Source organism: Mauremys reevesii, linkage group 9, assembly GCF_016161935.1.
Source record: "Mauremys reevesii isolate NIE-2019 linkage group 9, ASM1616193v1, whole genome shotgun sequence".
NCBI classification, from domain to species: domain Eukaryota; kingdom Metazoa; phylum Chordata; order Testudines; family Geoemydidae; genus Mauremys; species Mauremys reevesii.
The window spans coordinates 74419883-74438401 of NC_052631.1; the positions used below are offsets into that span (position 1 = coordinate 74419883).

Consider the following 18519-nt stretch of genomic DNA (forward strand, 5'->3'; position numbering starts at 1 on the left):
ATCCCATGAGGTGTTGAGTGAACTGAAATTTCAGTAAATGAATGGGAGTTGAAAGTGCACAGCACTTCCCAGGATTAGGCTTCATGTATTCAACTACAGCACTGCCTTTAAATGTAAGCCACTTCACGGAACAGCTGTTAATTTTGCAGCTATGCCCTCCACTGTTTAGTCACAGTCAGCATCCTGAAAGAGACATCAATAGAAACTCCAAGGAGGCAACAGCACAAACCTCCTTCCCTCACAAACAAAGCAAAAAAATGTATTATTTTATATTGTGGCTTTTCTATCTTTTTTCCTTGATGTCAGCATTCACAGCAGTAAATATATAATCAACTGCGTAGGCAGTTGTCAAAATCAGCCAGCTTCATTTCAGCATTTAATTATCCCAAAAAGTTGTTTATTGCCTCACATTGCTGCAAAGGGCCACCACGAACATTAACCTTAGGTAGATTTTTAAAATGTCTCAGTATAAAACCATATGTTCCCTAAAATCTACAGGAAATTGAATGTTTGATATACCCAAGCCAAATATGTGTATATTAATTTAGTACTGAAATAGGGTTAAACATAAGATTGGATAATGGGGACTTGCTACCTGTAGACTTAGAAATCTTTTTACCATTTTGAAAATTGAGACCAGTCCAGTTTATGGCTTAGTAAGGTCTCATCTTGAGGTCAGGAATGTTAGATTCCAAGCTCGATGACTTTTAATCCTTTTGAACTCAGTATCATTAATAGTAATTACCTTTTGCTATAAACAGTGATTTGGACTCTGTCTAATGTTTGTTATTGTCTATATTTATTTATTTCTTCCATCATTTATACATATAACATGATCTTTGGTTCCAAGAAAATCATGTACTGTGAAGACACAAAGACAGCAGAAGATAATTAATACCCATTCACAACATCTTCCAGCTATTACAAATAATGGCTTACAGATGGACGTAACCCACAGCCCTAAGCCTGTTATTTTTCGGGGGGTAGTAATTAACTTCTATTGTATATTCCATTATTACCTTTTAAATGCAGTTTGTACTCTCCAGTTAATATTTTTGGTCACATTATGATTTATGTTAAGCGCTACATTCTGGCTGCCCTGGCACATATACACCTCTACCCCAATATAACGCTGTCCTCGGGAGCCAAAAAATCTTACTGGGTTATAGGTGAAACCGCGTTATAACAAACTTGTTTTGATCTGCCGGAATGCGCAGCCACCCGTCCCCCACACACAACCAGCACTGCTTTACCGCGTTCTATCCAAATTAGTGTTATATCGGATCATGTTATATCGGGGTAGAGGTGTACACATAAATAAAGGAAAGGCACAGAGAGCCCCTTTCCTCACCACCAGAGCTCACCCTCCATTTACAAAGTGGATGGGATAGAATGGCTAGGTGTACTCCACACTTCAGGGAATATAGATTTAGGGCAGTGGTGGAAAGGACAAGGCCTTACCACTCCTGCACATCAGTTGGTGGCTGTTGCTACAGGAAACAGTTTACACCTTTAAAAGGAGGTACAAAAGCTGCTTCTAAACAAGCTGCCCTAGCAGCATTCTGTCTCCTTCAGTACTCCACAGGCAGAATGCCCCTAGCAACAGTCACTGATGAGTATAACTTCCTACTCCCTACCCCACTTCAGCTCCTGCTGTAAAATACATAGTAGTAGTAACCACAGCAGTATAAAAGCTATAACAGAGCCCCAACAATTAAGAAAATAGGAGGTTTGAAGAATTTAGGCCTCAATGTAGCAGAGCACTTAAGCACATGCTTAGCTTTAAGCAAGTGAATGGTTTCATTGACATTTAATGGCACAACTTATCTGCTCATAGGCAAGTATGTATTTAAGTGCTTTGCTGAATTGGGCCTTAGATGTTCATTATAAAATTACATTTGTGATTATTCCTTAAGTGATTGCTGTAAGAAAATATAGTTAACTCAAGGATTACAAATAATTTGAAATCCAACATTTTCAAATTTAGCTGCCTAAAGTTAGGCATACCTCCACCCTTAATTAAATGACCTGATTTTCTGAGGTGTTAAACAGAGCAATGAGTTCTGTGCTGACATCTCAGAAAGTCAAATAATGTATTTTACTGCCTAACCATAGGCCCCCAAGTTTGAACATTTTGGCATCAGTCTGTATTTCAGTAATTTGATATTCTGTTTAATGAGTAGGCAGAAGTACTGCACAAACTGAGAAGCAGACCCTACAGTCGGCATACAGTGACAACTCCAGCTGAATACCAAGCTTTAAGGCCTGCCATGGCGGTTGACCTTAGGGATTCTGTATTGTGTTAGGAAATAAAATTTAGATAGCGATACCAGCAATAACGACTATATTACTGAAATAAACATAGTAACTCTGAGAACTGCTACTGAATATTTGATGTTATTTGCTCCCCTACATCAGCACTATTTTTCCTGCCCTACATTATCTCAGTGAGGTGTGGTCAATGTTAAGCACCATCATTTGCTGTGAAAAAAAGTTTGCAATCCGCTTTTTTAAAATGCAAGCAAAAACATAAAAACATTCAATGGGAGTTTATTCAATTAATTTTAGTTTCCAATTTCTAAAGATTTTACTATTCATGCAATGGAAAATGAGAATTAAAATGTGCCTGAATATGCAATGTGCTGACACCAAGCTTAGTTTTACAGCCTTTTTAATACAAAAGTAATTTTAAAAATAATAGGCTTAAAAGAGTAAAAAACAAAAACTAATAGTTTTACTAAATTACCTTTTTATTACATGGTTTCAATTAGCATTTTTTCCTCTCAAAGATACAAATAACTTTTTTCTCTGAAAGGAATTAGGAGTTGATAGGAAAACTTCGACCAAATGATGGACTTAACCCCAATTGAAAGCATACGTCCACAGAATTTCCAAAATTGATTTGTTCTTGCAAATACTGCAAACATTAACAATTCTTACACGTGTACATGAGTTATCAGACATGCTTCTCGCATATGGTAATACATATTATTCTACTAAACTCATTAGTTATTACATTTAATATATACAAAGCTAAGAATTACAAATAATAAAATGTTTTCCATATGAATGTGGTTTTCGGTTTCTTTGAAGTCATAAGAAAGATGCTGTGGTATTAGTCAAGGTATTATGCTATAGCATAAGGAAATTATTATACTACAGGTGCAGAAAAGATTTATCCCACATGTTATCAGGCTACATCTGGTGTAAAAACAGTGAATTGATCTTTAGTTCCTTTGGGGTTTAAATCTCACAGGTCAAAAAGAAAATGGCTCAACTCTTAAATGATATGGCTCTATGTATTGTCAGAACCTTTTACATCATCTACCAAAGATTCAGTGATACAATGTTTTCAACATTCATTTTTTAAAAATGAAGAAGCTTGAAGTAGGCAGATGAAAAAGTAAAGAAATATCCACAACCAGAAAAAAAAGTGTTGCTCCTGCTAACATTACAACAGTGTGGTACCATAGTACAACTATATTGAAGGTATGTGTTAGCTCAATTTTCCCATTGTAAAAAAATAGTTTTTGTTTTTCCAAGATTAACAAACCCATTGGAAAAAATGTGCCCTAATAATAAATTTCACATGCAATATACTGTATCTGCCTAAACTTTTGGAGTGTATTTGTGTTTAAAATTTTTTTGACAATTTAAAAATTTGTCTATAGAAACACTTTTTAAATACAATTACAAAAAAAAATTCTATTTAAGAAAATAAAAAATATTGCTAGTGATTTGTTCATACTAGAGCTGATGCATAGCAAATCATACATTAGATTAAATTAGACTTTTTCAGTTCACAAATTGTCCTTAGGTAGCAGACAATTTTCTCAATTATGTATGTTATTTGAAATTATTCACTAATAGTGAAATACACACCAGGTAAATGCTTCTGCTGGTCCTCTTCACAAGGGTAAATTTCCCCCCAAATAATTTCTGCAGAATGTTCTTGTACTCTGAATAGTCACAACTCTCAAATTCTGCTGACCAGATTTGATTAAACATATACCAGCTATTTTTAATGTTCCCTGACTGGATGAGTATAACTCTTAGAATCAGGTTTCTTGTGTAAATATTTGCATTAGGAATTCCAAATGTCCTTTCAAAAATATTCTCTATTATTCATCCTATTTATTTATATTTAACCTAATATTATGTGGCCTAAATATTATAGCACATATGTGAAATCATTCTATGTCACGTGACCCCTTATCCATACTGTGAACACAATGTTGTTGAGTAGAATGATGGAGCTTTAGCATTCATTATACAATTTCTGTTTGTGCCATTTCTCATACTACTCTTTTAAGTTAAGCAGAAAACAATAATTCCAAAAAGTATACAAATTTTGTGATGTGCATACTTATTCAGTACAGGCTAGCTTGTGATCATAATACTCTCACAAACTGAAGGACACAGTTTTACCTTACTAGCACAGGAGAGTTACTCAGACAATACAGACAGCTCCGCAGCACAAGCACAGGATTAGAGACAAGACACTTGCTAACAGGTCTTACAGCTGAGCAGCTAGATGGAGCCCTGAAAGGGAGATTTTTGGTCCTAAGACTATTGACAGATCAGCAAGAGCAAAATTTACCAGATTGCCTAACTCATTGTTATTGTAACAGAAACTGCACACATATATAGGTGTTTATAAGGTAGAAATTAATATGTATTATGAAAAATAAATAGCATAATTACAGCAAATACATGATTGTTTTCTCTGGAGAATTTCACATGTACCACACCAATGGCAATACACATATTATACTACATACTATGCGATCAACAATATAACCACGCCTGGACTGTGTTAGATTGGCCATCGTGTTAACTTTCTCTCTGATACAAATCATGCTACATATTATAGTACTACACATTAAGGTAATAACAGTGGTACTGTCCAACTAATTTTGGCCCAAGAAAGTTATAGATATAGGCTAGCTTGTTCAAGTTGTTATAGCTAGGAATTTGGAGGTGTAAGGGTGAACAAAATTAATGAAATCACATTATAAAGTATATAAACATTTAGAGACCAATTTTACATTAGTTTGGTGTACACACACACTTTATATATAATATGTAGATAAATGCATATACAGAGCCATAGGCAGTGCTTAAAGTGTGTTGGGTCGCAATGGGCCACAGACCCAGGGAATAAAATTTCTAAAAAATGAGCTGGGTTACTGAGGCACAGAATTTTAGTACTGCGGGAAGGGGAATCCCTTTGAGCCTCTCCTTTCCCTGCTTGCCCACCTCCTGAGGAACAGCAGCCAATCAGGCTTCTGCAGGAAGCAGGTAGAACTCTTTCAGCATTCTCACAGGAGGGGAGGGAGGGAGGAGCAGAAAGAGCCCAGCATCTCAAGGCAGCTCCGCAACATTCCCTCCCCACCCAATACCATGAGCAACAGGATAGCAACTCTTGTTTCTCCCCCATCTCACCCAGAAATACCTGTCCTTGCAAGGGAGAGAGGAGATCCTGAAGCAGCTCACCCCAAACTTGAGAGGGGTGTGAAGAAGTTGCATTAGAAGTGGGGGAAACTGAGGAAGGCATGGGGGAAGGGGTGTCTGGAGGGTTCAACAGATGGGGGCAGAATTAATTGGGGGTCAGGATTGACTTGGAGGTTGGGGAAGATTTAACTGCTGGGCAGAGGGACAGGCAGACGTGGAGGTGATGACACCAACACACACACTTTTTTCAGGTTACTTAAGCACTGCCCACAGGTATAGCTATACTGACAGAGATGGATAGACAGCATATGTCTTCCTAGTCATCTGTCTTGCAACTTGAAAAATGCAAGCCTCAAGGTTAAAGAAGCAATATTCTATACAGCTGTACAACATAATAGTTAAACAAAGCTTATAACTAGAGCCAAATACAGTCATTGACATGAGATATAAATAGTAGTAAACACCTTGGATTTGAAGAGTCTTGAGCTTTGCAAACTTTATCTGGGTTTCATCAGGAAAAAACAAAGTTCTTAAATCTGGAAAAAAAACACACTGTTAAAAGCACTTATATGTTATTGAAATAGAATTCCATCTGCTAACAATATAGCTTTTTAATTCTACATATACAGATTGACCAGGTATCACCAGTTTAAAAATCTCTGGAGAAGCTAATAAGTGGCAAAGGTATGTTTTCATTTGTTCATCTATATAAGTGTATGAGGTTTTTTGTCTACATGAGGTGGTTCCCACAAGTGTTTAACACTGATGACTCTCCCACAGTGGAAATCTCAAAAAGCTTCATTACTCACAAAAGCACATGTTCTCCAAGGAGAGATCACAGAGGAGAAGTGTCATATGATTGTTTACCTCTTCAAAATGACAGCTGGGGACCAGTACAAGTAAGCAAGACTCACTGTGACTGGCAATCACAACGTGAAGCCAATATACTACAAACTTAGCTCAGTACCAGCAGCGTTGTGTATGAGTCAGGTATGCTGTAAAATTTCAATGATGCCTTTAAATTCTAATGGTTTCAAGCTGCTGTAAACTTCTGCAGCAATCAAAAATAATCTGTCATGGGACTGAGGGGTATGAACATCATGTCACAGCCACTCTGCTGTTAGATTTATTGGAGGGTAAGGCATGTCATTTATGCACCAACTCACAGGAGAAAAAAGCAATCCCTATGAAGTTAATCTAATAATAGACTGGAAAGCAACGATTACTGTTTCATGTGCACTAGCTATTTGTAGCAGTGATTGGCCTAATTCAGCAGGCCTCACTTGTCAGAGCTCTGGGATTAACAAGTGTTTAGTTGAAAACCTATTGGGAAACATCAAGAAGTGGTTTAATGAGGAACAAAAGTCTTCCACTTCTGGGTCACTGAAACCCTCCCCGCCTCTACTCCCATCTTTAAAGAGCTTGTTGGAAAAGACTTATTCTGGATATAAAATAAATGCTGTGGAATGGGAGTTTTAATGAATCTACACTATTATCAACACATGTTTCACAATAAAGGAGTTTGATCCGGCAATCCTTATTCAGGCAAAACTCCCAGGAAAGTGAGCAGAGTTTTTGCCAAAGTGTGACTGCAGGATCAGGCCCACTGTAATACAACAACATATGCAGCCCCTTCTGCTTATAGAGCATTTTACAAACAACAATTAACCATCTAATTCTCAGAACAGCCCTGCGAGGTAGTTAAAAATCAGTCTTATTAATCCTGTTTTACAGATGGGGAAGCTGAGAATAGCAAATCTTAAACTAAGAGCCACATCACACAGCAAGACAGTGGCAGACCTGAGCCTGAAACTCAAAAGATCTTGATTCCCAAGCCCATGCTCAGTCCGCTAGACATGCAGCCTCCTGCTAAATGTCCTTAAACGTTTCTCAATTCTGAAAACAACTTGTACAAAAGCTCTCCAGTCCCCGAGTTATTTATGTGCAGTAGTGTTAAAGAACCCTGGGAAAGAGTTTGCCTTTCAACTTTCAATAAGAGAAATCCGAACTAAATTGCGGGAAGGGGTGCTATTCTCCTTCACACATAGACTTGTAATTCACTTTAGAGCCGCAGGAATGACTTGTATGGACAGAAGACAACATAGCTCTTGTCAACAGGAAAATCAGAAGTTAATCCTCCCCTCATCGTATAACTCATTTTTCTCAGAAAAATTAAACTGCTCAGCATGGAATGGAGCAAAGCTGCCAAAAAAAGATTGTGTATGATGAGGAGCTGGCAACACGGAGAGGAAATTTAGGTACGCCATATCCCCCTCCTTTTCACACCCATGTTGCCGCCTCCATTCCCTCACCAAGAAAATCACATGAATAGCAGGAAGCAGCTGAGAACAATAATCTGCATAGACTAAACCCTACATTTTTAAAAAGTGAAATAGATAGTGCTACTCAAAGCAGCATTAATAGAGAGGTCACAAAGCACTGGCCAGGAGCAAATGGCAATGCTGCCACTGTTCTGATGGATCAGACAGAAGACTGGATAAGCAGTCCCTTTGTGGACCCAGTCAGAGCTTGAAGGGGTGGGGCTAATGTTTTGTGCCACTCCCCAGCAGACTGCTAAATCAGGCTGCATTCTCTCTTCTGGCCAAGCCTTTCCCCTCCCTCTTAGTCCTACACAAAAGAAGAGATGCTACGTTGGGCCAGCAGATCAAATCCTTTGTCCTTTTTCAGTTACCCGTTCCTCTCTTACACCTTTTTACTGGCCACAAAAATTCCAGGTCATTTTTCAGTAAGGAACAGGGTATGCAATTCAAATTGTTAAATGTGACCAGCGGCATAATACTATCAGTACATCGGGAGCCCCGGATGCATTCTCTGATATTAAAAACAATGAAAGAAAGTTTTATGTTTTTAAACTATAACTAAAATACCCCTGTTAACTGTAAAAGTATTCTCTAGCATCTTAATGTTTTGCAGACTATTAGTGGAAAGAAAATTTAGAATTCATGATCAGTTATGTGCACTAGAAATCTAATCCTAAAAATTATGCTCATTCAGACATGTGACCTTATCTGTTCAATTCAATCAGAGCTTTTACTGGCACAGATAAAAGCAAGATAGCCAAAGCTATCTCAAACTTTAGCCAATAAAATACTCGAGACTCCACTCAGTGCTTCTAAGTGAGTGAAACAATTATACAAATGCAGACCTGTTTCTTTAGCAGTGGCAATATCTGGCACTATAAAAAGTCAACATTGACCAGCAATATCAATATATAGTATCAAGCTGCTAGGTGCTCAGAATCTAATACAGAAATCACCTGAGTCACTGTTAAACTAAGATTAATCTAGAGAACATGTCTTTTAGTGCAGAATATGCTTGCTTAATTTTTAATCTGGGATTTAGCACAGAAACTCACTGGACAATATTTGTATTTTACTTTAACTCCCTGTTGAAAGGGTAGAGTCATTTTGAAAAACATCACAAGCCTGACATATTCAAATTACACTGATTTTGGTAACTGCATTTGCACACAAAAGGATAACATCTTGGACTTGTTCTGCACCCAAGAAGATTTACACACTAGAATTTTTTAAGTTTAGAGCAAAAAATCCCAAATTTTAGTTGGATTCATTATATATATATGTATTGCAACATGTGTAAAACTGTAGCAAGAAATTAACTACTTATGAGAAAAATCCTTTTTTTCTTGTGCATACCTTGAAAGTTATGCATGTAATTCCTTAACTGGTTTATGTTAGGAAGCATGTATAATTCCACCAATATATTGCACTGTTTATAATTACAATTCATGGCATCCCAAGAAAGCATTGCAGGAACAGCATTGATATTCCACAGAAGACAAATATTGATTGAACCAGATAGAGTATTTATAATGACAGGAATTCCACAAACAAACTGGCACATCTTGACACATGTGAAAGCAAACCTTTGAGATGCCAAACAGAAGATGTGGAGCATGGAAGTCACATTTCTAGCTGTCAACCAGCAAGAATGTACATGTGTGACATGTGATAACATCAGACAACACAGCTCACCCATTTCTGTAAATGCCCTCTAATTTTCTTGGATGGGAAAGTGTAGCCTTAGCAAAAACACCCGGGAGCGCAATATCCACTTACCTGACTAATCAATTTGGCATTAAAAAAAGAAATATATAGCAAATCTTAAAGCTGAATGCTCTTTTACTACCTTAAACTGGCTATCTGCATTATTGTCAATGATTTGTATTACAGTAGCACATAAAATATGGTACATGCCAGGGCCGCCCAGAGGGGGGGGCAAAGGGGGCAATTTGCCCCGGGCTCCGCAGGGGCCCCCAAGAGAACAGCGGAGGCTCCCGCCTCCGCCCCTCTCCTGGAGCCTCAGCGCACCAAGCGCCGAGTCTCCGCCGGGGCCCCTGAGCCCCGCCCCGCTCAGAGCCGCGTGGTGAGGGGACGGGGCTGGGAGCTCCGGGCTGAGCTCAGCTCCCTCCGCTCGGCCTGGAGCTCCCAGCCCCGCCCCCTCACCACGCGGCTCTGAGCGGGACGGAGCTCAGGCCCCGCCGGCCACACGCTGCGGCTGTTTCGGCGAGGCGCTGAGGCTCCGGGTGAGGAGGGAACCGCGGGTAAGATGCTGGGGCGGGGGGAAGCGGGACCCGCCGCCGAAGCGCAGCCCGGTCTTCGGCGGCGGGGGGCCCCTTCCGTTCCGGGACCCGCCGCCGAAGTGCCCCGAAGACCCGCGGCGGGGACCCCCCCCGCTGAATTACCGCCGAAGACCGGGCTGCACTTCAGCAGCGGGTCCCGCTTCGGCGGTAATTCGGCGGCGGGGGGCTCCTGCCGCGGGTCTTCGGGGCACTTCGGCGGCGGGTCCCGGAACGGAAGGGCCCCCCGCCGCCGAAGACCCCGGGCCCCCGGAATCCTCTGGGCGGCCCTGGTACATGCTGTACATATAAAAAGGTGAAGATGCTGCCCCAAAGAGCTTACAATCTGAAAAACAGTCACAGATGAAGAGTAAGAGAAAGAGGTACAAGGATAAGAGTAAGCGGTCAAGATGATAATAGGGCACATCTTGAGAGTTCCATCATGTCTTGATGATGATGACAATATATTGCTGGCTAGTTTTTTGTACTCATCGGAGTAGAACTGGATCTTGATAGGGATTTGAATGCATAAAGGGTAAGACCATTCAAGGAAAGCATCTGATATATAGGAAGTGGCATGAAAGAAAGCACTGTTGTAGGAGAAGCAGACAAACAGGATGTTAAGGTTAGCATCACTGGCTGAGTAGAGAAGACAGGAGATCACACAATACGAGACAAGGAGAGATAAGTAAGGAGAGGCAGAGTGATGCCGAGCCTTGAAAACAAGGCAGAAGCTTGATTGTGATTCAATGGAGAAAGGGGACCAACTGGAAGGATTCAAAAAAAGGAGGTGATATGGTTATATTGATGAGTAGGGCCCTACCAAATTCACAGCCATGAAAAACGCATCATGGTCCATGAAATCTGGTCCCCCACCCCCACCCCCGTGAAATCTGGTCTTTTGTGTGCTTTTACCCTATTCTATACAGATTTCATGGGGGGGGGAGACCAGCATTTCTCAAATTGGGGGTCCTGACCCAAAAGGGAGTTGTGCGGGGGGGTCACATGGTTATTTTAGGGGGGTCACGGTATTGCCACCCTTACTTCTGTACTACTTTCAGAACTGGGCAGATGGAGAGTGGCAGCTGTTGGCCAGGCGCCCAGCTCTGAAGGCAGCCCCCCGCCAGCAGCAGCAGCATAGAAGTAAGCGTGGCAATACCATACCATGCCACCCTTACTTCTGCACTGCTGCCTTCAGAGCTAGGTGTCCGGAGTGTGGCAGCTGTTGACTAAGGGCCCAGCTCTGCAGGCAACAGCACAGAAGTAAGTGTGGCAGTAACATACGATGCCATCCTTACTTCTGCGCTGCTGCTGGCGGCAGCGCTGCCTTCAGAGTTGGGCTCCCAGCCAGCAGCCACTGCTCCCCAGCTGCCCAGCTCTGCAGGCAGATGTAAGGGTAGAAGTACCGCAACCCCCCCTATAAATCCTTGCGACCCCCCTCACCATACATACACAACTCCTTTTTAGTCAGAATCCTTACAATTACACCACCATGACATTTCAGATTTAAATAGCTGAAATCATGAAATTTACAATTTATAATATCCTATCTTATGACCATGAAATTCACCAAAATGGACTATGAATTTGGTATGGCTCTATTGATGGGCAAAGAAGCCATTCTCAGTGTTAGTTCCTATGTACAATGCTTGACTAAAATTTGTCTGGGTACACAAATTTTCATCAGCGTTGGGACTTTTGGTCAAACAGCACCCTTGCTGGGCAAAAGACAGATATAACAAGCAATCTCCCCCTCACATAAGCTAGTGAGAGGAAAAAATCATCTGTAACTCCAAATGATGGCTGCTAGTTACAAGCAATGCTCCAGACCAGGAAAACTGACCTAAATCCTGATAACATGTCTACAATGCTTCACAGGTTTTTGCATAGGGATAGTCAAGCCTGGCAGCAAAAAAACTTTCAGTAATCTGAAGTTGGCAAATAGCTGCCATTTACAAAACACCAAATGAACGTCATCTAGGTTTTTATAAAGCCTACATTATTCTGATCTATTTCAAATAGACATCCAAGATTTTATCATAACAGTTTTTAAGGGCCAAATCTGCACGTATAAACATCAAAAACTAACCAATGGCAGAACCCTCCAAAATGTCACTGGAAGATGGCACTACCTTTCTAGGACAATGGTGCTTAAATGATGCAGAACACAAAGGTCAATGAATCTACTGCATTTTCCATACATCACATACAGGGTCTCTTAAGAGCCCGCTAGAGCTGGCAGAAGCTTGTCCCATGCCACCAGCAAAGATGCATCCATCCTGTTAACAGTGTGAACCTTCCCACTCCTTTCTAAGACTCTGCTTGCCTTTGAGACTTCTGCCTTCTTTCTCCACTGATCTGCATAAGTCATATTCTGACTCTGAGTACTGAATCAGCAGGAGTGGAAGTTTTTTTCAATTTCTCCCTGACCACATCTTTTGCTTCTGAACCTTTACATGAAATGAAATAAATGAAATGAAAGACACCAACGTATCTTAATCTTTTTGTATGGGACAATATAACATTGTGCACCAGAGGCACAAAAGAAATGTAGGGCTGGCATATGGACAGAATTATATACTGGTGTGATACCTGGGATGCACCATCTATATCGGTAAATTATGTAGATCTTTGGTCTCATTTCTGCAAGACCCCTTAGAATTTTAGTCCACATTTAAAATTAAAAACAATATTAGAAGCTTTCTAAGGGAGTATTTGTTCTGCTAAACTCCTTAAAATTAACTGGTACTTAATGGCCTACAATTAATGGCAAATATGTTTCTAATTCTTAAAACTGTAAGTTAAGTGTCCCCTCTGAATTATATCTGTTATTTAAAAAAAAGCTCAGCCACAAGTAATTTTAGTCAATTTTAAAATCATATTTAATATTTTCTTCTCATTCTGTCTCATATGAAAATCTGAAATATTACTTTCTAATTATATAAAGTCATAAGAGGGTTGGAATTTTCTTAAATGGACCTAAGTCCTCAAGTATTTCAGCATCACTGCATGAGAAGGTTGCACATCTGAAACAGCTCTAGTATGCTGGCTGATTCACATTCACTAAATGGATTAGCTGAAATAAGCATAATAAATAAAAGAGAATAAAATAAAAAACAATTTCACACTAAGTGAAGGCTTGACTTATAGGAAGTGGCAGCTCTGATGGCCCAAGGCGTAGAATTAGTTTTGCCACTCGATAATTTGACTGATTCACTTGAGTGGCCAGAAGAGGACATTTTCTGCCTGATTTCAGTGTAATCAAGTCACCTGCTCTGCGATTGCTGGGGCCAAGTCAATTGCACTCTGTTGAGCACTGAATGTGTGCAGTGAGTGTTTTCTGCATATGTGTGCAGAACTATTGAGCTGTCAATGAGAGTGGGATTTAGCTGTTTCTGTATATTAGTGTACTTTCATTTGAGATCATATATGTAATATGAAAATAATCTATTCAGATTTACTCCTTCAGTTACCCACCATTTGGGAATCAGTGACAGTATTCATAGACTCAGATGCTAAAGCCAGAAGGGACCACTATCATCATCTGTTCAAAGCTCCAGTATAGCACAAGCCATAGAACTTCAACAAAATTGACTATTATTTGTAGCTCTCCTTTCAAAACTCTGATTGTATACTCACATGACTGGAGCACTGTCATGGATAGGTATAAACTGTTCAGGAAGGACAGGTGGGGGAGAAAAGGTGGAGGAGTTGCACTGTATGTAAGAAAGCAATATGATTGCTCAGAGCTCCAGTATGAAACTGGAGAAAAGCCAGTTGAGAATCTTTGGATTAAGTTTAGAGGTGAGAACAACAAGGGTGATGTCGTGGTGGGCGTCTGCAATAGACCACCAGATCAGGAGGATGAGGTAGACGAGGCTTTCTTCAGACAATTAACAGAAGTTTCCAGATCACAGGCCCTGGTTCTCATGGGGGGCTTCAATCAGCCTGACATCTGCTGGGAGAGCAATATAGCAGTGCACAGACAATCGAGGAAGTTTCTGGACAGTGTTAGGGACAACTTCCTGGTGCAAGTGCTAGAGGAACCAACCAGGGGCCGTGCTCCTCTTCACCTGCTGCTCAAAAGCAGGGAAGAATTGATAGGGGAAGTAGCGGTGGTTGGCAACCTGGGCAACAGTGACCATGAGGTGGTTGACTTCAGGATCCTGACAAAAGGAAGAAAGGAGAGCAGCAGAATATGGACCCTGGACTTCAGAAAAGCAGACTTTGACTCCATCAGGGAACTGATGGACAGGATCTCCTACTATGAGGGAGACAGGAGTCCAGGAAAGCTGGCTGTATTTTAAAGAAGCCTTATTGAGGGCACAGGAACAAACCATCTCGATGTGCAGAAAGAATTGCAAATATGGTAGGCAACCAGCTTGGCTTAACAGAGAAATCTTTGGTGAGCTTAAACATAAAAAGGAAGCTTACAAGAAGTGGAAACTTGGACAGATGACTAGGGAGGAGTATAAAAATATTACTTGAGCATGCAGGGGTGTAATCAGGAAGGCCAAAGCACAACTGGAGTTGCAGCTAGCAAGAGATGTGAAGGGTAACAAGAAGAATTTCTACAGGTATGTTAGCAACAAGAAGGTGGTCAGGAAAAGTGTGGGACCCTTACTGAATGGGGGAGGCAACCTAGTGACAGATGATGTGGAAAAAGCTGAAGTACTCAATGCTTTTTTTGCCTCAGTCTTCACAGACAAGGTCATCTCCCAGACTGCTGCACCAGGAAGCACAAGTCCATGGGGCCGGATGCAATGCTGAGGGAGCTGGCTGATTTGATTGCAGAGCCATTGGCCATTATCTCTGAAAACTCGTGGCAATCAGGGGAAGTCCCGGATGACTGGAAAAAGGCAAATATAGTGCCCATCTTTTAAAAAGGGAAGGAGGAGAATCCAGGGAACTACAGACCGGTCAGCCTCACCTGAGTCCCTGGAAAAATCATGGAGCAGGTCCTCAAGGAATCCATTTGGAAGTACTTGTAGGAGAGGAAGGTGATCAGGAACAGTCAACATGGATTCACCAAAGGCAAGTCATTCCTGGCCAACCTGATTGCTTTCTATGATGAGATAACTGGCTCTGTGGACATGGAGAAAGCGGTGGACGTGATATACCTTGACTTTAGAAAAGCTTTTCATATGGTCTCCCACAGTATTTTTGCCAGAAAGTTAAAAAAGTATGGATTGAATGAATGGACTATAAGGTGGATAGAAAACTGGCTAGGTCGTCGGGCTCAACGGGTAGTGATCAACGGCTTGATGTCTAATTGGCAGCTGGTATCAAGCAGAGTGCCCCAAGGGTCTGCCCTGGGGCCAGTTTTGTTCAACATCTTCATTAATGATCTGGGTGATGGGATGGATTGCGCCCTCAGCAAATTCGCAGATGAGACTAAGGTGGGGGGAGAGGTAGATACGCTGAAGGATAGGAACAGGGTCCAGAGTGACCTAGACAAATTGGAGGATTGGGACAAAAGAAATCTGATGAGGTTCAACAAGGACAAGTGCAGAGTCATGCACTTAGGACAGAAGAATCCCATACACTGCTACAGGCTGGGGACTGACTGGCTAAACGGCAGTTCTGCAGAAAAGGACCCGGAGATTACAGTGGATGAGAAGCTGGATATGAATCAACAGTTTGCCCTTGTTGCCAAGAAAGCTAACAACATATTGGGCTGCATTAGTAGGAGCACTGCCAGCAGATCGAAGGAAGTGATTATTCCCCTCTATTCAGCACTGGTGAGGCCACATCTGGAGTATTTCATCCAGTTTTGGGGCCCCCACTACCTAAAGGATGTGGACAAATTGGAGAGAGCCCAGCGGAGGGCAATGAAAATGATGAGGGGGCTCGGGTTTTATGAGGACACACAAGGAGAGGCTGTGGGAACTGGGCTTATTTAGTTTACAGAAGAGAAGAGTGATAGCAGCCTTCAACTACCTGGAGGGGGATTCCAAACAGCATGGAGCTAGGATGTTCTCATTGGTGGCACATGACAGAACAAGAAGCAATAGTCTCAGGTTGCAGTGGGGGATGTTTAGACTGGATAGTAAACTATTTCACTAGGAGAGTGGTGAAGCACTGGAATGGGTTAACTAAGGAGATGGTGGAATCTCCATCCTTAGAGGTTTTTAAGGCCCAGCTTGACAAAGCCCTGGCACGATGATTTAGTTGCAGCAAGTTCTGCTCTGAGCAGGGGGTTGGACTAAATGGCCTCCTGAGGTCTCTTCCAACCCTACTCTTCTATGATTCTATTATACTGTATTTCAAATGCAGAGGATTTCTCATTACTTATGAAAAGATTTCCTTCCTTTATAAAAATATTAAGTATTGTTTTTATTATTTGAAAAGCATATCTAATCAACAGACAAATTACAGTGTCAGCAATTAAGCAATTTACCATATTTTACAAGCAACTAATGCTAAAACAAAAAGTTTAAGCTGTATAAAATTGATTTAGTATTGTTTCAGCCTATTTTCTTCTTGACATATGTTACTGCATGTTTCGTCCACATTTTCAGGATCAAAATCCATGATCTGGCAAACCTAATCTGTTAATAAAATGAAAAGGTGACCTTGCCTAATTTAATAAGTCAGTGTAGAAATACTCTTTCAACATGTTGAAGAATTATGAAAAGGTTATCATAACTTGCTTTTATGTGAGTGTACTCTACCTTTTCCAGATCATTTCTCAGACTTGCATTACTGTAATTCATTTGATTATATAAAAACCTTTGTAGATCACTATATTTTAATAAAGGCTTTGTTTTGCTACTAAATATGTCTATCATTTACATTTTAAGCATGTATTATATACCGTACTTTCCTTTTTGGAGTCCAGGTTTAAATATTCTGCCCATTGTTAAATGAGGCTTGTACTTTGGGGAATTGTTTTTCTTTGCAAAATATTTTTGGGATGAAATCAGTGCTGGCTAAAGAGTCTAGCCTGATAGCCTGTGAGACTGAAGTTCTGCAGTTATTCTTAGAACAGGTACAACATGACGGCAATAGTGCAAGCTGTCCTACATAACCCCACAAACATGCCACAGTCTTAACTGGAGAGGACCATCTCCAAGAGTGAAAGGGTAGTTTAGTATCTATTCCCATTCAGACACTAGCCTCTCATCTTAGAGCCCCAATTAATAAGGAGAAGTGATTTTGCAGTATGGACACATTTCCACTCCAAACTTAATATGCCTCATCAAGTTATTTAAGATGACTCATCAGACACACCAACACATTTCAGTTAATCTAGATCAAAAATGGAATTCAAATTTGTGCCTAGAACTGCATATTTAGTAAGCATAACAGGAAGCAAAAATATTAGAGTCTTTATGAAGTTATCAGGTTTTTGTCCTAAATGCATGAGGCTAGATGGATAAAGTAAATAAGGAACTGTTATTTACTCCTTCTCATAACACAAGAACTAGGAGTTACCAAATGAAATTAATAGGCAGTAGATTTAAAACAAACAAAAGGAAGTATCAGAGGGGTAGCCGTGTTAGTCTGGATCTGTAAAAGCAACAAAGAATCCTGTGGCACCTTATAGACTAACAGACGTTTTGCAGCATGAGCTTTCGTGGGTGAATACCCACTTCTTCGGATGCAAGAAGAAGTGGGTATTCTTGCATCCGAAGAAGTGGGTATTCACCCACGAAAGCTCATGCTGCAAAACGTCTGTTAGTCTATAAGGTGCCACAGGATTCTTTGTTGCTTAAACAAAAGGAAGTATTTTTCACACAGCGCACAGTCAACCTATGGAACTCCTTGCCAGAGGATGTTGTGAAGGCCAAGACTATAACAGGGTTCAAAAAATAACTAGGTAAGTTCATGGAGGATAGGTCCATCATTGGCTATTAGCCAGGATGGGCAGGGATGGTGTCCCTAGCCTCTGTTTGCCAGAAGCTGGGAATAGGCGACAGGGTGTATCACTTGATAATTACCTGTTCTATTCATTCCCTCTGGAGCACTTGGCATTGGCCACTGTTGGAAGACAGGATACTGGATTAGATGGACCTTTGGTCTGACCTAGTATGACCGTTCTTAAGTAAATAGAGCATCTTCCCAGGTGCTCAGTGAAATGGGAGGGGTTGGAAGGAGGGCACACAGAATGTGCTCCCCCACATACCCCTTGAAAACTTCCATGCAGGGGGTGACAACTGCAGCCCATGTATTTCCTACAGCATAAGATCTGCTCAGGGATACTGATTCGGCACATGCAGTTTCTCCAAAAGGAGGAGGGGGAAAGTAGGGCCATGCTTTTCTGCTTCGTTCAGCAAAGCTGGTCTTCCTCAACATGCTGCTCTTCTAAGGGACAGGCACGGTGTGAGCACACTCCCCAGGAGCTCCAGTGCAGCTCTGTCTTACTCCGTACACAGGGCTGTGACTTAATGGCACAGTCTGGCTCACAACTGTGAATTTTGCTGGACTTGACCCTCTCTCTGGTTACCTGCAGCAGCAATTCC

The 18519-nt window shown here is 41.0% G+C and overlaps 1 protein-coding gene across 6 annotated transcripts in view; it reads right to left on the reverse strand.

Annotated features, from left to right (window-relative positions):
• The window catches only part of DACH2 (dachshund family transcription factor 2), a 492287-nt gene that overhangs the window by 186994 nt on the left and 286774 nt on the right, over positions 1-18519 (reverse strand). For 4 of the 6 annotated variants that reach the window (XM_039489730.1, XM_039489728.1, XM_039489726.1 and 1 more), the window contains exon 3: positions 5919-5990. The exons of the other annotated variants lie outside the window; for them this stretch is intronic. In XM_039489730.1, the coding sequence (XP_039345664.1) occupies positions 5919-5990 (72 nt within the window). The remainder of the gene's footprint in view (positions 1-5918; positions 5991-18519) is intronic. 6 annotated transcript variants of the gene reach the window in all.